Source organism: Manis javanica, chromosome 17 (genome assembly GCF_040802235.1).
Source record: "Manis javanica isolate MJ-LG chromosome 17, MJ_LKY, whole genome shotgun sequence".
Classification (NCBI taxonomy): Eukaryota; Metazoa; Chordata; class Mammalia; order Pholidota; family Manidae; genus Manis; species Manis javanica.
Genome location: NC_133172.1, coordinates 1783139 through 1805571, shown reverse-complemented (window position 1 = coordinate 1805571; position 22433 = coordinate 1783139). Strand labels below are relative to the sequence as shown.

The 22433-nt window shown below is 48.2% G+C and overlaps 1 protein-coding gene and 1 long non-coding RNA gene across 4 annotated transcripts; one reads left to right on the top strand and one right to left on the bottom strand.

Annotated features, from left to right (window-relative positions):
- Positions 1-3077: 3077 nt before the first annotated feature.
- On the top strand, positions 3078-21543 carry SMIM17 (small integral membrane protein 17). Of its 3 annotated transcripts, XM_017642601.3 has the most exons (5): positions 9075-9168; positions 11531-11654; positions 14253-14479; positions 16109-16185; positions 19763-21543. In XM_017642601.3, the coding sequence occupies exons 3-5, from the start codon at positions 14317-14319 to the stop codon at positions 19871-19873; spliced, it is 351 nt and encodes a 116-aa protein (XP_017498090.3). In that variant the 5' UTR covers positions 9075-9168; positions 11531-11654; positions 14253-14316; the 3' UTR covers positions 19874-21543. The 3 variants fall into 3 exon arrangements, with proteins under 3 accessions (XP_017498092.3, XP_017498089.3, XP_017498090.3); XM_017642603.3 differs by lacking the exons at positions 9075-9168; positions 11531-11654 and adding an exon at positions 3078-3135; XM_017642600.3 differs by lacking the exon at positions 11531-11654 and having other exon boundaries at positions 9048-9168.
- On the bottom strand, positions 6273-8367 carry LOC140847213 (uncharacterized). The gene is made up of 3 exons (XR_012126962.1): positions 8111-8367; positions 7621-7796; positions 6273-6692 (listed from the first exon to the last, which is right to left on the bottom strand). It is a non-coding gene; the product is annotated as an uncharacterized lncRNA (long non-coding RNA).
- Positions 21544-22433: the final 890 nt, after the last annotated feature.

The following is a 22433-nucleotide window of genomic DNA, read 5'->3' as shown; positions in this document are numbered from 1 at the left end:
TGGGTGCTGAGGCGTGTGAGTTCTTTGTATATCTTGGATGTTAACCCCTTATCGGATATGTCATTTATGAATATGTTCTCCCATACTGTAGGATGCCTTTTTGTTTTATTGACAGTGTCTTCGGATTGGCATTTTTAAAATTCATTGCCCCCACCCCATCTCAATGCCTTCCCTTTTTCCTTTAAAAATTTTCTCATTTTGGATGTTAAAACAGCCACACCGTTTTTGCAGCTCCTGCCATCAAGGGCTGGACTCTCTTTTCCACTCCTTGAATTGTGCTGTCCTTGTGGCTTACTTTGGCCTATAGGATACGGCAGAAGGGAAGCGGTTGGGTTTTGGAGGTCAGACCTCCCACATCTGACATCAGTTCCAATGCGTGATTTTACCCCACACCGCCTACCAGTTCTCTGATTCCCCCTGGAGGTAGTGCCAGTCAGCAACAGCTAACGCTGCACCTTCCTGGGCCGCTTCCCATTGGCACTCCCAGCACCCAGGAACAGGAATGCCTCTCTTCACTATGACCTGGCCCGTCATGGGAGCGGCTGTGAGCCCCTGGGCTTTGGATCTTAACTACGTGCAAGAAGGCCAAGATTGCAGGGGGAAGGGTGCAGATCACTCCTTCCCCAATATCTCATCTCCACTTGTCCAGTAGTGCTGGAACCCCTCAGTTTTAGCTGAACTTCCCCAATCTGCCTTGGGGTGTGGCCATGAGCCTAGGTTCTGGCCAGTGAGGTACAAATGGCAGCCTCACTGATGACTCCCAGGCAGGGGCTGCTGCAGTCAGATGATGGCTTTGCCTGTCTCCTGATAAGGATCCTTGGGGCAGTGACTTAACTTCTCTTTGCCTCAGTTTCCTCATCTGTATAGTGGGGATACAAACGGTGTCTGCCTTATAGTGTTGTGAAGAACAGATGAATCAATACAGCCAAGCACTTAGAAGAGTTTACGCCACAGGGGAGGTTCCATGGTGTGTCGCCATTGTCCTGACTCCAGGGTCACTTCCTAGAGTGTGTGTGAGGTTTAAATGCAGCCCAGCTGCAGAGCAAGTTCCCCTGAGGCTTACTGGTCTCCCAAGACCAGGGAGAAATCATAGGAGAGACTTGTTTGTATCCACCTGCCTCACCCCCACCCCCAAGCACACCACCCCGTCTCCCTCATCAGATACTCATTTGCCCAATAAATTCTTCTCAGAGCATGAGAATTAGTGGGAATTTTCCTTGTGCCCAAGTTTTTTTTTTAAACTGCCTAAAGGGTCTGGGCATGTTTATTTATAGGTGGCCACCTGCTTTACAGAGAGGCGGAGAGAAGCAGGGAGAAGGAGTGGCAGGGGGGAAGCTGGCACTTTTTTCACTGCTGAATCCAATGTAGCACAGTGAGTGCAAAGGAGGAGAGGAGAACTGGGTCAAGAAAGGGCCCAAGTGGCATATTATTTCCCCCTTAATGGTGGGGGAAAGGTTCCTATAAGAAATTAGAAAGAGGATGCCTAATCTATGAATACCTACCATTCCTGCATTCTCAGAGAAGCTGGAAGCTCAAGAGACAAGAGGTTTCAGTGCAGGCAGGGAGCCCTTCATTCAACAAATATCTGAGCACCTCCTCACTGGGCATTGTTCTAGCGGCTGGACTCCAGCAGTGAGCAAACCAAAGCCCCTTGTCTTCTGGAGCCACCACTGCTGATTTATCAGGGAGATCAGAGGTCAGGAGGTGGAGAGTGAAGGGGGAGGCGGCTTCAGCTTGGCAGTCAGGACCTCCCTCAGGTGACATTTGAGCAGAGCCCTGATCAGCAAAGATATGTATCTACATACCTGCATATCAATTGATTGATACCTACCTGCATGTATATACATGGTAGTAGAAGAAACACTACTACTTCTGTGCAGGTTGCTAATCTACTGAAATGCGTCTGTGGAAGTCGGTAAGTAGCACCTGTCTAAATGCCCCCAACCCTGCTGCCTTGTCCTGTCATCAAAAGAGTGCTTGCTGTTGGAGATCAAAATATTCAGTCTGTCTCCTTCTCCTGCCTGGGTTGTGACTTCGTTAAACTGCTTCAGCGGGAAAGACAGCGCAGAGTGCACTTTCTCCAACTTACCTGGAATGGGAACCCTCCTGGGACCTTCCAGAGGGGGGGAGAGCCTGCAGCCTACGGGACAGTGTAAAGAAAAGACAACTCACCTCTCATTGTCCACCACTCAGAACTATTTGATGTTTTTTAAGCACGTGGGTACACAACTTTAATTTTAAGAAGTCTTAAGCTGCTGTACATCTCGTATCAACACTGAATCCCAATTATTTATTCATTTTATCCTAGTCCTTTAAAAATTTACCTAGTTTTCCACTTTCCTTGTTATTCATTTAAAGGCTTATTTAATACAAAACTCAAAGGGGACAAAAGAATATATGACAAAAAGCAAGGTTCACTCCATCTTCTAACATTAGACTTTTCTAGCACCCACAAATATTTTGTTTGGGAGCCATCTCTTGAAAGCTGTATGCACACACACACGCACACCCCTCATTGATCCTTAGAGGGCCAGCAAACAAGAAAATCAAATGGTGGGACCGTCTTTCCATAGCTGGCGGTCTGCATCCGGGAGGGTTATGTGGGTTTCCATGGAGTCAACCATCTGTCACGGATGCGAAGAAGAAACTGATTGGCTGCCCGAGAATGGATCGGGGGTCCTCCTCGGGAGAAGGGGGTTCCTGCTGAGACCCAGAGCAGAGGCGGAAGGAAGCTGGCACTGCCAGTCATCCCCCCGCCCCCGCCCTGGGGGCGGGACTGGAAAGCCTTCAGAAATAGGCCGCGCCCCAGAGTAGGACAGAGGCAGGCTTTAGCACCAGTCCTTCTCGCGTCTGAATCACAACTCTGCTATTTACTGGCCGCCTGAGCCAGATAATTTGGTTTAATAGTTGTCAGAAGGGTGCCTGCTGAGTTTCAGGCACTGGGGAGCAGAGTAAGACCATTCCTATCCCTCCTCTCAGAGGGGGACTTACTTTCTCTGAATACCTTTTTAAAAATTATTTTATTTCTTGACAGTTAATAAGTGAATAAATTTTCTTTGTCAAAGGTCAGAACACATTGATGAAGCAAAATTTTCTGCTGATCTCGGTTCATCAATCCCAGCCTCTCTTTTAGAGGTGAGTGGTTGCTGTGGGTTTGGGGTACACTGGGGTTCATTTCGTTGGCATACACATCTGTGTCTCTGGAAATAGGTGTAATCTTTGTGTGCATGTTTGGGACTGCATTGATCATTCTGAGTCTCACTATTATCCATAGAATGAACCTGGCTAATAGTATCCATCCTGATATGATCAGTGCCAAATTTTCACCAGCCTCTTACGATGCTGTATGCACTGGGCTTATTGAATGCGCTGTGATAATTAAATCCATATATCATATTTCTTTGATGCTAAAGTGCATTTAAAATTTTTTACATCCTAACATCTCTGACATTGAAATATGTCTTACAATTGTCAGTGTCTTTGGATTTTAGGATTTTAACTTTTTATTTATAAGCAATACAATGTGGAAGCAAAACTGATGTTCATGGCATACCATAGTCAGGAAGAAAAAGTAGTTTGCACCCTGAGATTATCTGAATATAACAGGGCTACCATGTCTACAGTGGTCCCCAAACCATAAAACACCTTCCGTAATCCAGAGCAAAAGCAACGTTATCTCCGAGTTTTGCCATGCTGAGTTTCAAGATATGTCATGAACTTTCAGGCTGTGGTAACTATTTAATATAATTACTTTTTTTCATCATGAATGAACAAATGTAACATTGATAAACTTGGTAATCTTGTGGGCTTTTTCTTTTAAATACCTTTTGTGTTTTAAATTTGGCAAGGACTTTTATACTCATCCATGCCTCCATACAAAGTGTCTGACATTGTTTTATGTGTTGCTGGGGTTTCATGTAAGTGATGTCAGACTGGATTTGTGCTTTTGCAACGTGCTGTTCTCCATGCAGTGTTGTGTATTCAAGACCTTTATATATCAGTCCACAAAGATTTATTTTGTTCTGTACAATGAGAATAACAGTACCCAACCCACAGCATCCTGGTGAGGACTCAACAACCTATCAATAGTGTTACTATATTTATAAAGATTCTGTCTTTAGAATGTTGACCCCATAAGTCTGACCCCAGAAAAGCCCTGTGGGATTGGGGGAGGAGGACATGTGTTTCTCTAACTGACTTGGCAACTCTGCCATTTTACAGTGAGACCCCAAGTTACTGGATCTTTCAAGGTTTTAGGGAACAACGTAAGTTTTCTCATGTCAGTCATCTGTCTTTTTTCCCACAAAATAAACTGAAGAATTTTAAGTAATAGTAAAACAAGAAGTTTACAAGAAGGTTTTTGGCAACAGATTGCCCGGGGTTAAATCCTGGCTGTACAGTTTACAAGTTTAATTTGGGCCTCTCCCAAGGGATCTGAGGCTCTCAAATTATCAGTTTGGCAATTACAGAAATATCTTCCAGTTGAGAGGAGGTCTGCAGGAACTAGACACATCCACACAGTGGGATTAATTCCCTGCAGTTGTTAAAAAGAATGAAGTATAACATTCAAAATATATAAAGAGCTCACACGCCTCAACAAACAAAAAGCAAATAATCCAATTAAAAAATGGGCAGAGCTCATATCGAATTTACCGAGTATCACAATTCCTCCAGGTGGTAAAGATACCTCGAGACAAGTGCTGGGCATAGAAGCCACAGGGCATAAATCTGCAAAGAAGTAAAAAGCTAACCTTTGCAAACAATATGGCTTCTCTCTCACTTACCAACTTTACATTTCCCTGTATGGCCCCGGAAGATGACTGGTTAGCCAGAGACGGGTAAGATTCCTCAAGGGAGGAACAACCTAAGACAGGCACAGTCGCAGGGGGGCCATCAGGTGAGAATTTGGGGATCAACAGAGGTGAGGCTCAGAACCTCACCCCCCCTGCTTTGAGAGAAATCTTCTGCATCCGTGGATGTCTTGATGCCCTTGTCTAGCCTGGATTAATACTTAGTCCATAGGCACACACCTGATCATCTGATCATCTACATTTGCCTTCTTACAGCACTAAACTATGTTTTCTACCTTTATCTTGCATCTACCTACCACTTCAGCATTTTATTAAAAATAAAAATAATAATAATAATAGGAGAAATGTGGGATCAACATATAAATCAAGTACAAAAATCAAACGAATATTCATATTTGACCTGATTGTTTATAGGTCATATTGCATGATCAAAACCGAAAGTTTCTGTGATGACTGCCCTTGTACTGTTCACCATGTAAGAATTTATTCACTATGTAAGAATTCGTTCACCATGTAAGAACTTGTTCGTTATGCTTCAGAAGATTGGAGACTGACGAGAATTAGGCTTGAGATGGATTAATGATTGTACATTGAGCGTTGACCCCCCTATAGTGAATTTTATTGTTGTTAACAACCATTTGATCAATAAATATGAGAGATGCCCTCTCAAAAAAAAAAAAATGGGCAGAGGAGCTGAATAGACAGTTCTCTAAAGAAGAAATTCAGATGGCCAACAGGCATGTGAAAAGAATCTCCACATTGCTAATCATCAGAGAAATGCAAATTAAAACCATAATGAGATATCACCTCACACCAGTAACGATGGATACCATCCAAAAGACAAACAACAACAAATGTTGGCGAGGTTGTGGAGAAAGGGGAACCCTCCTACATTGCTGGTGGGAATGTAAACTAGTTCAACCATTGTGGAAAGCAGTGTGGAGGTTCCTCAGAATGCTCAAAATGCCAGAACACCATTTGACCCAGGAATTCCACTTCTAGGAATTTACCCTAAGAATGCAGCACTCCATTTTGAAAAAGACAGATGCACCCCTGTGTTTATCGCTGCACTGTTTACAATAGCCAAGATATGGAAGCAACCTAAATGTCCATCAGTAGATGAATGGATAAAGAAGATGTGGTACATATACACAATGGAATATTACGCAGCCATAAGAAAAAAACAGATCCTATCATTTGCAACAACATGGATGGAGCTAGAGGGTATTATGCTCAGTGAAATAAGCCAAGTGGAGAAGGACAAGTACCAAATGATTTCACTCATATGTGGAGTATAAGAACAAAGGAAAACTGAAGGAACAAAATAGCAGCAGAATCACAGAACCCAAGAATGAACTAAGAGTTACCAAAGGGAAAGGGACTGGGGACAATGGGTGGGAAGGGAGGGATAAGGGCAGGGAAAAAGAAAGAGGGCATTACGATTAGCATGTATAGTGCGTGGGGGGGCACAGGGAGGGCTGTGCAACACAGAGAAGACAAGTAGTGATTTTACAGCATCTTACTATGCAGATGGACAGTGACTGTGAAGGGGTATGTGGGGGGACTTGGTGAAGGGGGGAACCTAGTAAACATAATGTTCTTTCTGTAATTGTAGATTAATGATACCAAATTTAAAAAAAAAGAATGAAATATATTCTTCTCCTGTGGGATGATCTTTACTGACAAGATTCTCTGCTTGGTGCCATGCAGCCCCGTCTTCTGGGCCACAGCTGAAGGCCCAGGTGAGGGAATAACAGATCGCCTGCAGGCTGGTGTCCTGCAGTCTTGCTCAGTAGGGGTTCCATGATCTTGGATGACTCAGCTGGGCACACCACTGGCTGCACCCAGCCAACGGGTCTGTTTGTTCGATCCATTCATCTTCTTTTTAAGCGAATGAGTTGCCAACATTAAGATATTGGAATATTTTTACAAACATATGTTTAAAAACATCACTTTTCATTCATTCAACTCTTCAAAAAAACTCATAGAACATCCGATACGTGCCAAAAAATGTTCTAGATGCCAGAGGCTAATTCAGGGATGAATTATAAGCACATAGCTCCTACCACAATGGGACCTGAATTGTAGAAGGTGAGGCAGAAATAAGCAAGAAAAAATATATAACGTGATGAGCACCGGCTTTGTTAGAGAATTTGAAATATCAAAACCCATTGGACTGACAACTCCATGAGAGAGTTAAAACAAATAGGTGAGAACCAAATTCCAGTGGCTCTCTCTGGTCGAAGAGCACAGATGAGAACCTCAAAGCTCCGAGGTGTGGGAATCATTCTCTTAATAAAAGAGGATATGCTTCAGGCATCCTAGATGTCCCCTGCAGCACGCAGCATTTAGGCGGCACTTTATGAATGCCTGCCTTTTGAGTCATCTGTGATGACTAGATCTTAGCGGAGAACAAACGTGTTCATTCATTCCTTCATCAATCCCAGAGTGTTAGATTTTATGCCAGGGACTCATTCTCAAAGAACTTGCACAATTCAAAATCCAAATAATTCAAGATAAATCCTAAAAAATGGTTGGTATGTATCTTTACCAGCTACAGTGATGCTAAAATAACAAACACAGTCAACAATTTACACAGTTGATCATATCTGAAAGTATAAATTTTTGAGGAATTTTTAAATTGAAAGACTTCTTGCCATTAAAAAATGCCACCCAAAGGTCATGATTTCAAATGTTTGTAATTCGAGTTAGCATAAAATATAGCCATGCTGGATTTATATAAATCTATAATAACATGCTTGTGACCCCACCTTAAAACGTAAAAACTAGGGCCTTGCCAATAACTCACATATATTCTCCGGTTTCCCCAAATCCAAGATAATGGTCAGACTGAATCCTGGGCACATCTTTCCCTTGCTGTTCTTTTAGTATATTATTTTCTCTTCGGAGATGTTTTGGAGACTCCGTGCTAATAATTCCAGTCAGGCTGTACCCAGGTCCTGCTGTCCGGTGAGCCAGAGCTGCCTTTTAAAAATGACTGCGATTTTTGCCCTCATTCGCTTTCATCCCACGATCTCCCCACAACCTAGAGAGCTTTGTTTCCAGGCAACAGCAGGGCTTTTCCCGGGCGGAATGGCGGGGGCGGGGGGAGAGGGAGAGGGAGAGAGAGGGAGAGGGAGAGGGAGAGGGAGAGGGAGAGGGAGAGAGAGAGAGAGAGAGAGAGAGAGGGAGAGAGGGAGAGGGAGAGGGAGAGGGAGAGTGAGAGAGAGAGAGAGAGAGACGGGGTGGGGGTGGTGGCGCGCGGAGGGAGAGGGGCTTCAGCACCGCGGACAGCTCACCTCCGATTCAGCACCGCGGACAGCTCACCTCCGATTCAGCGCCGCGGACAGCTCACCTCCGATTCAGCACCGCGGACAGCTCATCTCCGATTCAGCGCCGCGGACAGCTCACCTCCGATTAGGCGCCGCGGACAGATCAGGGCCGTCGGTTCAGCACCGCGGACAGGTCGGGCCTGCCGGTTCAGCACCGCAGACAGCGCAGAGAGCACCACCGCCCCCCCCCCCCTTTTACTGCGGCCTCTTCTGAGCAGGGTCCTGAGCGCGCTCCCCGCCCTCACCCCAGCGTCTCCGGCTGCTGAAGCCTGGGTAATCAGGCTCTCCTGTGTTAACCTCAGAAACGCAGGCTTCCAGTACTTCCCCGGCCGCAAAGGGAATTCTGGCAGGCAGTCGTTACATTGTAAAATTTAACAAAGATAATAGCAGCGACTATTAGGCACTGTTGTTAAGCACCACACAGACATTACTTATTTTTTTTTTTACCTTCGCAGCAATTCTTGAAAGTGGTAAGCATAATTATTCCCACTTAACGGAATGGAAAACTGAGGCACCGAGATGAGAAGTGACACACCCAAGGACACACTTAATAGCAATTGGCAAAGCCAGACTCAATTCCAAGGCGGCCTGGCCTCAGGGTGCCCGGGACGCCACTCCTCTGCCCCAGCTGCTTTCCCTCTTTGCACCCCCAGTATTGTAGACTATGGGACCACCGAGGCGGGTGTGAAAACTGGTCGCAGTGCACACCTTTAGCAGGGAGTCGGAGGTAACCTCCGTGCCACCAGCGGGGCACGGAGGACTCTTTCCGCTTTAGCGGACCCTCAAGGCGGGCGCAGCGCCACACCCACCGCCCCGCCCCGCAGGCTCGGGGTCACTGTTTCCGCTCCCTTCCACACCCCCCACCCTCAGCCCCCGCGCAGGCTTCCCGGAAGGGGCAGAAGGAGAGGCCGCCCCTCCCCCCCATCCCGTCACCTCCCCGCACCCGGGCAACCTCCGCGTCTGCGCAGCCGCGGTCGCCGCGGCGCCTGATCTGCAGTGGCCCGGACAGGGTCTGGTTGGGGAGGGTGAGTCCTTCAAGGGACCCTCGCGGGCGGGAGTGGGGCGGGGAAAGGGAGCCGGGGCGCGGGCGGCGATTCCGGGGCCCGTGGGTGGACGTATGCGAGCGTCTGCAGGAAGGAGCGGGGCGCTCTGGGGATGCGGGCCGGGGAGGGGTCTCCGGGCCCGTCGTGGGGAGAGGGCTGCGATGGGTCCCTTTCTCCGCCCAGCGCGGCCTGTCCACCAGCCGGTGGATCGCACTTGAGTTTCGGCCCCCGCGCGAGGAGAACCACCCTGCGCTGCGCGCCCCTCCGTGTCCGCGCGCTCGCGGGGCGCCGGGCGCACGTGCGCTCCGGTCTGGCGGGCGGGGGTCTGGCCTGTGCGCGCCCTCCGTGGCGCATGGGCGCGCCTGGGCCTGTGTGGGCGCGTGTGTGCCGCCCCGCCGCCGCCAGGAGCTCAGGCGCGAAGTCAGGCAGGGTCTGCACCCCCGCCCAGCCCCGGGTGGCCGCGCCGCTTGGATCCAGGGCCTTCCTGCGGGTGAACCCGACCCTGCAGGGTCCGCGGGAGAATCGCGGCGAGCGTAGAGACGAGCGCGGCGGCGCTCCTGCAAACAGCCCCGGCTGTTGCTGCCTTTCACCACCACTAAGGCTGTGAGTGTGAGCCCCTCGCACGCAGAGCCCTGTCACGCCCGCGGCCTTCCCTGTCCATCCAGGCACATCCAGGCACCCCGGGGCTCTCAATTTCTCCACCTGCCGCCTCCCTCCCGGCATTTTCTCCTTTTCCGTGCGTTCTTTCCCTTCCGCCTAAGCACATGATTGTGTCTCGTAGTAAAAGCAAACAACAGACAAACCAGCGCCCCTGCCAGCGCCCCGCCGCTGCTGTTCAATCGGGGCCAGTACTTTTTTTTTTCTTGGAAAATGTTGTCTGTGCTCAGCCCCCTCCTCCCGCCCTCACACACTCCGCGGCCCGCGCTGGTGCTGTGGACGGACAGCCCAGCGTCCAGCCCAGACCCGTGGCCTCTGCCGTTTGTCTTGAATACTATCTTCCTTTTAAACATTTGAAAGAATTACTGGCATTTTAAAATGCAGAATATGTCATCCAAAATTATAGATTTCCAGAGTTTGTTTGAGAAATCACAAGGTGGGAGCCCCTGAGCCCACACTTTTGCTCAGCAAACATTGGCTGGACTGAATGAGGCGGCTTCTTCAGACAGGGACCTGATCTCTCCTCTACCACAATCCCCACCACTTCCTATCGCCTCTCCCACATCACGCATCAGTTGGCATTTATCCATGTTTTCCTTACAGTAACAGAGAAGTATTTATCTAGATCTATATTTCATTTCAAGTTAAAAGAGTGAAAGTAAAAGCTGGATGGGGTGGGGGATGGGCGGGGGGTTGATTTATCTTTTTTGTGTGTATCCTGTTTGTGTCATCTGCTGAACTCTGACAGTTCAGATCCTTACGGCTAGTGTTTCTGTGTGCTGCTGTGTTCCTTTCTAAGCACTTATCTTCCTCCTCCAGGAGAGTGTGAGCTACTGAGGGTGTCGGATTTATCTACAAGTCCCCAGTGCTCAGCACAGGCCTGGCACAAAATTCTGGCTGAGAAATGGTTTGGAAAAAATCATTTCCAATAAAGCACTCCTGGGTGGCAAATATTCACGGGGCTCCCCAGGAGGTGATGTCTCAGCTCAGCCTTGAAATATGGGCAGAGTTTCTAGAATTTCTAGACAGGCAAGGACAGGCTGGAAGAGGAGAAAACTCCCTCCTCGCATCAGGTACTCACTGTGTATTAAATTGCCTTTGGTCTGGGTGGAAATCTCAAGATGACTCTGTGAGGCAGCTGCCATTATTATCACTGCTCATTTTACAAATGAGCAACCTGAAGGAGACATCAAGGTCACACAGCTCACGCAGGGCGGGCCATACTCACTCCAGGCAGCCACCCCCATGTGTCACCATGCCTGTAGCAGTTAGCTTCTTGCCAACACCAGCTGCTCTCCCCCACCTTCCTGACTCCTCTTACTCTAGCAACACCTACGCTGCCTGCTGTCTTTAAATCACCTCCGTTTCCCCGTCTTCCAGCAGTTTTATTTAATACCTGTGGTAGATCGATGGTTCCCTGCGGATGTCCATGTCCGCATCCCTAGACCCTGTGACTATATTGGGCTACCTGGTGAGGGGGTTGAGGTTGCAGCCGACCTTGAGATGGGGAAATGGTCCTGGATCATCTGGGGTGGGGGTAACGGAACCATGAGGGTCCTTAAAAGTGGAAATAGGAAGCAGGAGAGTCAGAACCAAAGGGGCGCAGTGGGAGGGCTTTTCAAGTGTCCATTGCCGGCTTTAAAGATGCAGGAAGGGGCTGTGAGCCAAGGGATGCACGTGTCCGCAGGGTACTGGAAAATCCGAGGAAATGGACCCTCCCCCAGGGCCTCCGGAAGGAACACAGCCCTGCCGACACCTTGCTTTCAACCCAGTGAGACCCTGGTCAGACTTCCGAGCCACAGAACTGTAAGGTAATGAATCTACATTGTCTGGAGCCACCAAATTTGTGGTGATTTCTGCAGCATCCATAGGAAACTAATGCAACACCTAACGAGCTCCTTTATGTCAGGACTTTATAAAGGATCCCACAATGCTGCTGATGCTTCTGCAGAACCAGGTTCAACAGGGCAACAAAATCCACACAATGTGCAATTCCCAAAGCCAGTGTTCATTTACATATAATTTACATATTTACATATTTATATTGGAATAGACACATGCAGCAAACCGGAAATAATGTTCCATGACACTTAAACAATTTGTGTTTTACTTTAGTGAGGTCTGAAACACAGGGTAATGCGCATGACCTACCAGTTCAGTGAGGGTAGAACTCAATGAATTTGCGCAGATGTCTCCACTCACGGACCATGGGTCAGATCGAGATGCAGACCAGCCCAGTGCACCACTGTTCCAACCTGCCCATATTGACTCATTTTGCCTGTGCCAGGCTTTTTTTTTTTCAATCCATAAAATCACACATATGTGCTCCTGGCTTTTTCCACTCAGTCTAGTATATATTTTATCTTCATCCATGTCATTGCATGTATCCTTTTGTTCGTAACTTTTATTGGTGAGAAATACTCCATTATACGAACAGACTGCAGTTTACTTATGCAGTCTCTTGAGAGACATCTGGGTTGTCAACATTTTTTATTATGAACTGAATTTGAACAGCTTTGTATGACAAATATAGCTAGTATAAGCATTTGTGTGGAAGGTTTTCATTTCTCTTAAATGAGTGTCTAGAAGAATTGCATGTTCCACTTTAGAAAATGTTCCCAAATAGTTTTCCAAAGTCATTGAGCCAATGCACACTCCCAGCACTCCTGAGTCAGCCCACTTTCATGATCTATCTCAATGACTTTCAAAGGGAAACTTTGTCATACATGGAAAGTCAGTATTGCTTTTCCTTAAACAGCATTGAGAGTAACCATGAAAATAAACACAGGGAAAGCAGAACAATATCCTTGTGTCCTGGCTGGGTACTCTGCTTGCCTGAGCAGGCAGCTGCTCTCTCTGTGAGGATATGTGTTGGGAAGGGGGAGGTTAAAGGCGTATTAGCACCAAAGTGAGACTCTCCTGGGGGTGATCAGAAGGATCAAAAGGTGCTGAAACTCCCTGACACCCATCAGGATGGCTGCCGTCAAAAAAACAGAAAACAAGAAGTGTTGGTGAGGATGCAGAGAGACTGCAACCCTGTACACTGCTGGTAGGAGTGTAAAACTGGTGCCGCAGCTGCAGAAAACACCATGGCAGTTCCTTAAAAAATTACAAAGAGAACTACCAGATGGTCCAGCAATTCCACTTTGGAGTGTCTGCCTAAAAGAATTGGAAGCAGGGTCTTGAAGAGACTGCACACCCACGTTCATGCGGCATCATTCCTGAGAGCTAAAAATGGAAGCAACCCAGTGTCCATCGATCGATGAGTGGGTAAGCGAAATGTGGAATATCCATACAACAGACTATTATTCAGCCTTAAAAGGGAAGGAAATTCTCACACTACAGCATGGATGAACCTTGAGACATGCTCAGTGAAACAGGATAAATACTGTGATTCCACTTACATGAGGTACTTAGAATCATCAAAATAGAAACAGAAAGTAGGATGGTGGGTGCCAGCGGGTGGGGAGTTGGTGTCTAATGGGGACAGAGGTTCAGATATACAAGAAGTCCGGAGATGGGTGGTGGAAACGGCTGCACAACAGTGTGAATATTAACACTTCCAAATTGTACACCTAAAGATGGTTAAGATGGTGAATTTTTCTGTGCATTTTAACACAATCTTAAAAAGGGGAGAAGCTGAAGAGAGGAAACCTTCTCTCCCTGAGAGTCAGTGGTATTTAGTCCTGGGCTGTCCTGGAAGAGGGGGTGTGCAGGGACTGTGGAGGGGAAGCTTTGAGGTCAAGTTAGGAACCTGGCCTCCACCCTATTGGGGGTTGTGAGGATGATGAAGATGGTGGGATGGGGTGGGCATGGGGTTGGGGAACAGGATTGGTGGGGTCAAGGGTGGCGTGGACCACTGACGAGCAAGCCAGGAGCCAGAGCACGGAGACAGCATTTTCTGGGACAAAAGAGGGGGACTTTGCAACAGATGGGATGGGTGTGAGGAGGGAGTGCACCCACAAGATGCCTGCAGGGAGGGTGGGAGGTGGTGGAGCCCTGGGGGCACCCAGGAGGCAGGGAGTGCTGGAGCACGTGGTGCGGGCAGAGGAATCTGGAAAATGAGTTTCAGTTTTGATTTCAGTGGCCTGTGAGTCCCCCCATTCATAAGGAAGACCCCTGTACCCATTGGTAGTGGAGAAGAAAAGAGCATATTCTTCATAACCACAATTCATATGTTGATTTCTGTGATGAAAAACTCCCAATGTATTCACAGGTGCTGGGATGGCCTGTGTGCCCCCTGCACCCCCACGAAACCATCTCTAAAAAAATACGGTGGACATTTTCTTATCTATCCATAAGGCCAGTTCCACACCTAACAGAATCAAAGAGAATGCCTCAGTATCATTGAATACCCAGTCCAAAACCAGATTTCCTTGATTGCCTTGATTCTTTCCTTCCCACTGTAGGCTTCAGGCTCTTGGAGCCGGAGGAGTGAGAAGGCTGCTTTGAAAACTCCACTTTCTGGGGGAGATGCAGAGTCTCGGGCCAGAGCAGATACGGGGTCTGCTGGAGCCTGATCGGGCCAAGACGCTGCTACCTCGGGAGAGCAGGGCGTGGGAGAAGCGGACCACCTTCACCAAAGACTGGATGGCGGTGGAGATCGGGGTCGCCAGCTGTGACAGTGATGGGAAAGGTGAGGGTGCAGGGGTCCTGTGGGAGGCAGGGAAAGGTCATAGCAGAGCCTAGAGAAGGAGACGGCACTCTTCCTTCAGTCACTCATTCATTCAACCCACGTTAATGGAACCCGCATCGGTCAGCTTTTGCTGTGTAACAAATCATCCCAAAACTTAGTGGCTTAAGGCCACAGTTCATTTCTCTGCTCGTGATTCTGCAGGTCAGCCCTGTGACCTGCAAGGGGCAGTTCTCCGGCTGCCCTGGCCTGCTTCTGCCCACGCAGTGAGCTGGCAGGGCAGCTGGCTGATCTGACATGACCCTACTTGCATGTCTGGCTGGTGTTGGCGGTTGGCTGAGCCGGTGGTGCTGACTTCAGGCCTTGTGCCTCCGGCAGGCTAGCCCAGGCTTATTCTCATGGGGGTAGTTGCAGAGCGAGAGAGGGAAGCCCTGATTCACAAGCACTTTTTACACGCCTCTTGTCAACTCAGTTGCTCACAGGCTGTTGGTCAAAATAAGCCACATGGTCAAACTCAGCATCAGCGAGGGAGGGGGTTCCAGGGGTGAGAAATTAGGGAGTAACAAGCAAGTTGGAGGCCATATGGGGCAAAAATATGCCATAGGCATCTACTATGTGCCAGGCACTGGGTCTGGCTGTGGACAAGATGGCCCTAGCAGAGGTCAGATCCTGGTGGAGAAAATAGTAAGCAAATTTTGAAAAGGAAAAAGAAAGTAACGTCTGATGAGAACTATGAAGACTGTAAAGCAGGCTGATTGGTGGGGAGGGACTGAGGCGTGCTCAGGGGGGTGAGAGAAGCAGGAGAGGGAGCCGGGTGTCCAGGAACCTGGGTATTGGCATCCTGGGCAGCAGAGCCACATGCAGCGACCCCACAGTGGCGACACTGTTCAGGGACTGTGGCGAATGGGGCAGAGACCAGAGGGACGATAAGGACAATAGACCAGCCGAGGCCAGTGGTGGTGTGTCTTGTAGACCATGGCAAAGGGTTTCACTATCTGAGTACTGGGAAACCCCTGGAAGGCTTTGAAGAGCAGAAAGGCTCTCATTTGTATTTCAAAAGGATTCTTCTACATTAGTGGTCCTCAGCTGGGGGCAGTGTTAAACCCCACCTGCCATCTCTGGGGGCTTTTGGCAGTGGCAGGGTTTGGGGTGTGATGACCGGGAAGATGGTGCTGCCATCTGGAGAGCAGTGGCCGGCAGAGCTGCTGGGCGTACCACAGGGCGCTGGCTGGCGCCGCCACAGGAGATTACGCACCGTCAGTGGCCCCGGAGGCTGAGGATCCCTGCACCCAGCTCCCTGTGAGAATGAATTGTCAGATAATCCTGTGGCTTTTCCTTCTGCCCCTCACTCCAATGTTGCCAGGAGCCTTTAGAGAAGATCTTGTACCTGTTGGACAGGTGAAGGGCCAGAGGCTTAGGTGGCAATCACATCAGGTGACCCCTCTAAGCCGTGCAGGTGGTGACAAATGGGATCAGAGTCCAGGTCCGTCATTCTCTCTGTCTCCTGAACCGCACAGGCTGGTGTTTGTGTGCGTGTGATGGGGCACCAGGTGGGAAGAGCCACCCACCCACCCCAGCTGGCCTGGCCGCTCACTCACGGCTCCTTCCTACCCCCCTCCCTCCCCAACCCAGACATGTCTTCTCAGGAGACCGGGCTTCCCCAGGAGTGGGGCTCAGTGGAGGATGACGAGGAGCCTGAGGACTCCCAGGTGAGTTGGGGCCCCTCCTCTTTCACAGACGCCCCGCCCTGCAGATCCCCGTGCTTGTCAGGCTCCCTTCCGCAGCTTGGGATTCCCCTGCCCCACAAGAGTCTGCCTGGGGATGGGAGCCCAGAGGGGCCTTCCTGCGGTAGTCAGGCATGGGGCAGGGGTCCTCACGGGGGGTGTGCGACTCCGTCACACATACCCCTCCACTCATCACTTCGTCACAAGTTAGCTATTCTTTCATCTGTCCCCTTATTCATCCATCTAAGCTTCCATTTGCCTGCTCACCTATTTACCCGTTTGGTCCGCCTGGATGTCCAGTTGGTTAACACCTACTCATCACCCATTCATCCGTATGCAGTCAGTCCATCCGTTTAACCCACCCACCCATCCATCCATCTATTCACTCACCTACCCACCTGCCCATTCACCCACCTACTGCTTATTGGCCGGTAAGCATTTGGCTGCTGTTCATCCATCCATACGAATACTCATCCATTCATCCATCAGTCTGTCCATCAATCCACTTACCTACCCACCACTCAACCACCCATCCATATATCCCCCATCCAACCACATTCTGCGTTTTAATCCAGATACTGAGAGCAAAACCAAACAGAATTATCAAGCACCTTCTTTTCATTTAAAGACTTCATTTTCATGTTTTCTCTTGGGGGCATAAGACATCAATATGTGAACTAATAACAGTGGTTCTTTTATTTATACATGTGCCTCATGCATTAGTAGAATCACATGACCCCTCTCAGCAGCACAGAGGGTCCCAGCTCCCAGTCATACGCCAGAAACCCAACTTGTATTGGGGTAAGATGAGTGTCCAGGGAAAGTCCCCACTGAGGGGGAGACACTGGAATAAGACCTGCGGGAGGTGGGAGAGACTGGCAGATCTCTAGTGGGAAGAGGGTACAGCAAGTGCAAAGGCCCTAGGGTAGGAGCAGGCCCGGCACCCGTGAGGAACAGCCGGAAGCATCAGCTGACTGGAGAAGAGTGGGAAAGAGGAGCAGGAGAGGAGGGCGTGGGGGAGGCAGGGCACGGTGACGGGGGGGCTGGCGTAGGGCCTGTCAGCTGTCGAGAGGGTCTGGCTTTGGCTCTGAGCAGGGTGGGAGCTGTAGGAGAGCTCTGGGCACAGGAGGGATGTGTGCCCGCCTGATTTTTAATAGGGCTCCTCTTGCTGCCAGGCTCCCCGCCACGCGGGTTGGGGGTGGTCTCCTGCAGGCAGTGGGGAGCCATTGAAGGGATCCGAGCTACAGAGTCACCCTGCCAGCCCATGTGGAGGGATGAGGAGAGCCAGGCAGGAGCCTCCAGGTAGGAAAAAGTGGGCGGGAATGACACAGAGAGGAGGGGCCCTCACTTGGGGCCCGCAGCGGGCGTGCTGTGGGCCTAAGGGCTCCCCCTCCCTCCCTCCCACCCGCTGGTTCTCCGAGGCAGTTAGTCTGGCGTCCCTCCCGTGAAGGTGCGGAGGCCAGGGCAGGGGGCGAGGCCCAGAGGCGCCGGCGTCAGCTCTCCTGCCTGTGGAGGGCTTCACCCTCCCCCAGGAGGGGACTGGGGCAGGGGTGGGGCTCTCCCCACCCCACAGGCAGACGTCAGGTCCCAGCTCACAGGGGGGAGCAAGGAGAGGAGTGCAGGGAGGGGAGGGGGCAGCACGTGTCACCAGCGCAAACCTTATCGAAGTGATGAGGTAAAAAAAAAGAAATTCCAACCCCAAGATGTAGCCCCTGGTAAGTAAAAGGTGCTGTACAGGCAGAACCCACCTAGAGCACAGGCAGTGAGACAGGGTCACTTCCGAGGCGCGGCGCGCCATCTGTGGCGCTGAGTCTGCGTCTTGTTCCGGGTCCTGGGCGCGCGCGTTCACCTCAAGTTCATCGAGCTGTCCGCTTAGGGCGCGGGCGGTTTTCTCTTTGCATATTACTCTTTGACAGAATGCTTTTTATAAGTTGCCATTTATTCTTAATCACTGTCACAATTCTAAGCAACCACTTCACACTGGCTAACGGAGTACCCATCAGATAGACATTTCACCCCCTAAAAACTGAGCCTGAGTTGGGACTTTTGTACAAGGGGGAATTACTGGGGGAATGTGCTCTCAGGTGGAACCCCCAGAGGCTGCGGGGCGCTGGAAAGAGCCGGAACGTGGGAAGCAAATAGGCGGGTTTCCCTGAGGTCCAGCCTCAGCGGATCCCACGGGGAGCCTGGGAGCACGGGAAGCACCAGTCCTTCCCCAAGCCGGTGGGGAGCCTCTCATAACCCCCTCTGGTTGTGGAAGCTGCTGGGGCGCTTTGAAATGAGACGGCATCCAGAGGGGGTCAGCATGCTGGGGGGTGGGGGTCGTTGTCCAGAGATAGAGAAGTGAATTCCGTCAGTGATTTATATTATCTTTAACATCTCATAGTGTGTCTTCCTTCATTTCCCTTTTACAGGATTTTTTTTTATGTTCACCACTGCCTAGCTTTCCAGATGACTCACAATGTCATGTCCATTCCCAAAATTTCCCCAATATTTTAATAGCAGTTTCACTAAACTCATCACTAATTTGGAGAAGAATTGTCACTCTTAAACATTTTGTCTTCCCATCCCTCATTATGGTCTGTCTTTCCATTCATTTATTCATTTAACAAACATTTCCTGAGCACATACTGTGTGCCAGGCACTGTTCTAGGCACGGGGGATACAACCATGAGGAAACCCCAGTCTTTGCCCTCATGGGCATGGAGAAAAAGGGAGCTGGGTAAGGGGATGTGCAGTGCTGGGGTCTTCCGTGGGAAGGTTTTGGGGAAATGATGGAAACCAAGCCATGGGAGGTAGGACAGAGAAAGCCGTGAGAGTATCTGGGGTAAAGGCATTCTAGCGAGAAGAAACCGCAAGTGCAGAGGCTTGGAGGCTAGAATGACTGGGGCACAATGATTCACGCAGGGAGCGACTTCAACCCTGGAGGGGACTCTGGCTAGACAATGGAGAAGCCATCGGGGGTGAGAGTAGGATCCAGACAGGAAATAAAAGGGACGGTGCCCGTGACAAGGGCGGAAGTGGCCCGTTTCTGGATGTATTTTGAAGGCGAAGCCAACAGCATTTGCTGGGGGCTCGAACTTGGGTGGTGAGAAGGAAATGGTACGGACGCCACGGAGGCCTGAAGGGGCCTGAAGGAGAGGTGCGGGCAGCCCTGAGATCGGGGGCTGGAGGAGAGCTAGCAGGACTGCGGGAACACGGAAAGGTTAACGCACCCACTGGGTATCCACGTGGCGATGGCAGGCAGACAGTGAGATGGGGATTCAGGGGCGGGACGGGTCAAGACACGCACACGCACGCGCGCACACACACGAGGCTCATTGAGTATATATGGTATTTAAAACTGAGACTCCGGTTATTCCGATCTTCCCTCTGCTGGGGCATAGGTATGTTACCTATTTTTGTGTATTTATCTTACGTCTATTTACTTCCTTGCGTGGTTTTTAATTCAAACAGCTTTTCAGTTGATACTGATTCCCAATCCTGTAATCCCATTTTCCTGCACGCGACACTGGTGGCCCTTCACTTTCCAATACTTTGTTTTATTTTTTTCTTGTTTCAGGGCTTTGTGGAGTGGTCAAAAGCTCCACAACAAACGACCATAGTCTTGGTAGTATGTGTGCTTTTTTTGTTCCTGGTTTTAACAGGGATGCCTATGATGTTTCACATTTGACTATAATGATGGCTATTGTCTCAAAATAGATACCCTATGTGATGTTAAGGAAGCGTCCTGGTTAAAAATCAGGAAAAGGTATTGAATATTATCAGATGCCTTTTAAACATCCATTGAGATTTTTTTGTATTTAATCTTTTTGTATGAGGTTTTGCATTACTGTATTTCACTGAACTTAAGACATCATTGATTGTAGAACAATTTATTTTATACACTACTGAGAAAGAAAAAAAATGCTACTTAATTTTAAGATGCCACCAACTGGAAGATGCATCCTGACTTCAGAGAAGGTGAAAAAATGTACACTTTAGGATTGATGAGATCTGTTAGATTTAATATCAAGTCATCTTTCTTAGGATCATGGTGCACCAGTCTTTTCAGATGCTGATTCTATTTCCTAATATTTTATGTAGGATTCTTGCCTCTATCTTTATATGTAAGGTTGGTGCTATCTTCATAAAGTTTTGATGTCATGGCTAAGCAAGCTTGCATCATGGAAGGACATTTTCTATGCTTTCAAATAGTTTCTGTGGCCTGAGAAGTATCAAATTCCTTGACATTTTGAAAGAATTCACCAGTAAAGGAATCAGGTCCTAGAGCTATGGAGGGGAAGTTTCTGCTGTTCCTTGGATGGCTTTCTCAGTGTCTTCCCATGTTATCAGTATGTCAGCACTTTTTACTTCATTAATATTGATTTATAGTGTTTTTATTCTCTAGAAAATTCTTCATTCCATTGAACTTTTCAGATTATTAGCTTAACTATAAACTACTTGATAATCAAACAAAATTCTTCTTTTTATTTTGTTCTGTCTCCTTTCTTCCTTTCTGTTTGTGGTTTACCCACTATTAGATTTGTCAGAGTTTTATCTACTTTACTATTACTTTCCCAAAGAACCAGCATTAGGATTTATTTATATCCACTAGTTCTCTAGTTTGTAATTTGTTTTCCACTAATATGTATTGGGTTTATTATTTATTGTTTTATTCTTTGTCTCAATTTTTAGGTTGAGTGATTAATTCATTTATATTCTTTTTTCCCAAAATTAGTTGCTATAATACTGTGCTTAATAATAAATGTACTTCTGGTTAAAGCCTTGGCCACATCTTAAAGTTTGGTAATTCACGTTTCTGCTTATACTGTTGTCTAAATGTTGTATTGTAGTCTTTCTAAAGAGTGCTTTGAAACTCAGTGATTGGATTTATTTAAAAATAGTTCTGTTTTGTTGATTTCTTGCACTGTGAACACAGGATATGGCCTATAATATATCTTACAAAACCTTTAAAAAAGCTTTTACTGTGGCTTAGAACATGCCCAGTGCTGGCCCATGTTTCATGGGCACTTCAGATTAATAATTATTTTCTGTCTGTAGAATTAAAAACTCTACATGTGTATTCATTAACTCAGTCTTATCAATTATATTGCTTACATCCATGTGTTATTTAATTTTGATCTACCCTCTCAAAAACCATAAGGTTATGTGAAAAATCTGTTAGTATAATTGTTTGTAATATATTTTTATAATCTTTGCTTTACATATTTAGCAACTGTGTAATTTGATGCTTATAAGTACAGCACTATTATGTCTTTGCCCATTAAATAATATGTGTAAAACACCAAGCACAGTGCCAGGCATATAGTAGGCACTCAATAAATATGAGTTAAAACCCGATTCTAAATGCTTTGTCAAATATAAAATGATTGTCTTTCCCGATTTAGTCCTTTGCCTTAAATATGACTACCTAAAATAGTGGTTGATATTACCATCCTACTCTTAAAATTACTGTTTGTGTGTTTAGACTCTGTCATTTTAAAAAAATAGGACTTTCAGTGGTTTCTCTTGAGTTTGCTAGAGAAATGAGGGCAGGGAGAGTGTGGGGTTCTCTCTCTTCCCATCCCTCCCCTGGGCTGACTGCAGCAGGTACCAGCTGGCCCTTCAGAAAGAGGCACACAAGGCTCAGCTGCTATGTTCATTAGGATTTCATCGGTTATGAGAGAAGCTCAACTCAAATGAGTTCAAGCAAAGAGATTATTAGCTCATTACACCAAAGCTCAGGATGAAATGAGTTAATTTATAGTTGGTTAATTTACAGTTAAATTATAATGAGTTAATTTATAGTTGGTTCTCAGGGCCTAAAAATACCACTGGGGTCTTTCCTCTCCATTGACCTCACAGTTATACATCATTTTGGGGTGACCTCCTGTGGATGAAGTGAAGTTCCTGTGGCCAGGATTCTCACCTGGCCCTGGTCGGCTGGCTCACTACACATGTGTGGGCAATGATTGACTGGCCACCATGGGAATAAAGTTGGGTATAAACCCTTTCACCCCAAGAACATTCCACTGTCATTCCTTTGGTCTTATTGAGTCCATAGTGAACTTGTCTGGGGCTGAGACCCATCAGCAGGACGCCTCCCTCTCCCTGTCCACACAGCTGAGGGTACAGCTGCACCACGCAGGTGCTGTCCTCTTCCGCAAGCACCCCCCCCCCAATCCCCACCATTGCTGCTCTGCCACAGGGGCTGGGGTCTTGAAATAAGGGAACAGCAGCTTCAAAGGCCC

Excerpts from the sequence above, each read along its gene's own strand:
- SMIM17 (XM_017642603.3), top strand. The coding sequence starts at position 14,317 with ATGCAGAGTCTCGGGCCAGAGCAGATACGGGGTCTGCTGGAGCCTGAT. Across the intron at positions 14,480-16,108 it reads CTGTGACAGTGATGGGAAAG|ACATGTCTTCTCAGGAGACC; the intron begins GTGAGGGTGCAG and ends TCCCCAACCCAG. Across the intron at positions 16,186-19,762 it reads AGGAGCCTGAGGACTCCCAG|GGCTTTGTGGAGTGGTCAAA; the intron begins GTGAGTTGGGGC and ends TTCTTGTTTCAG.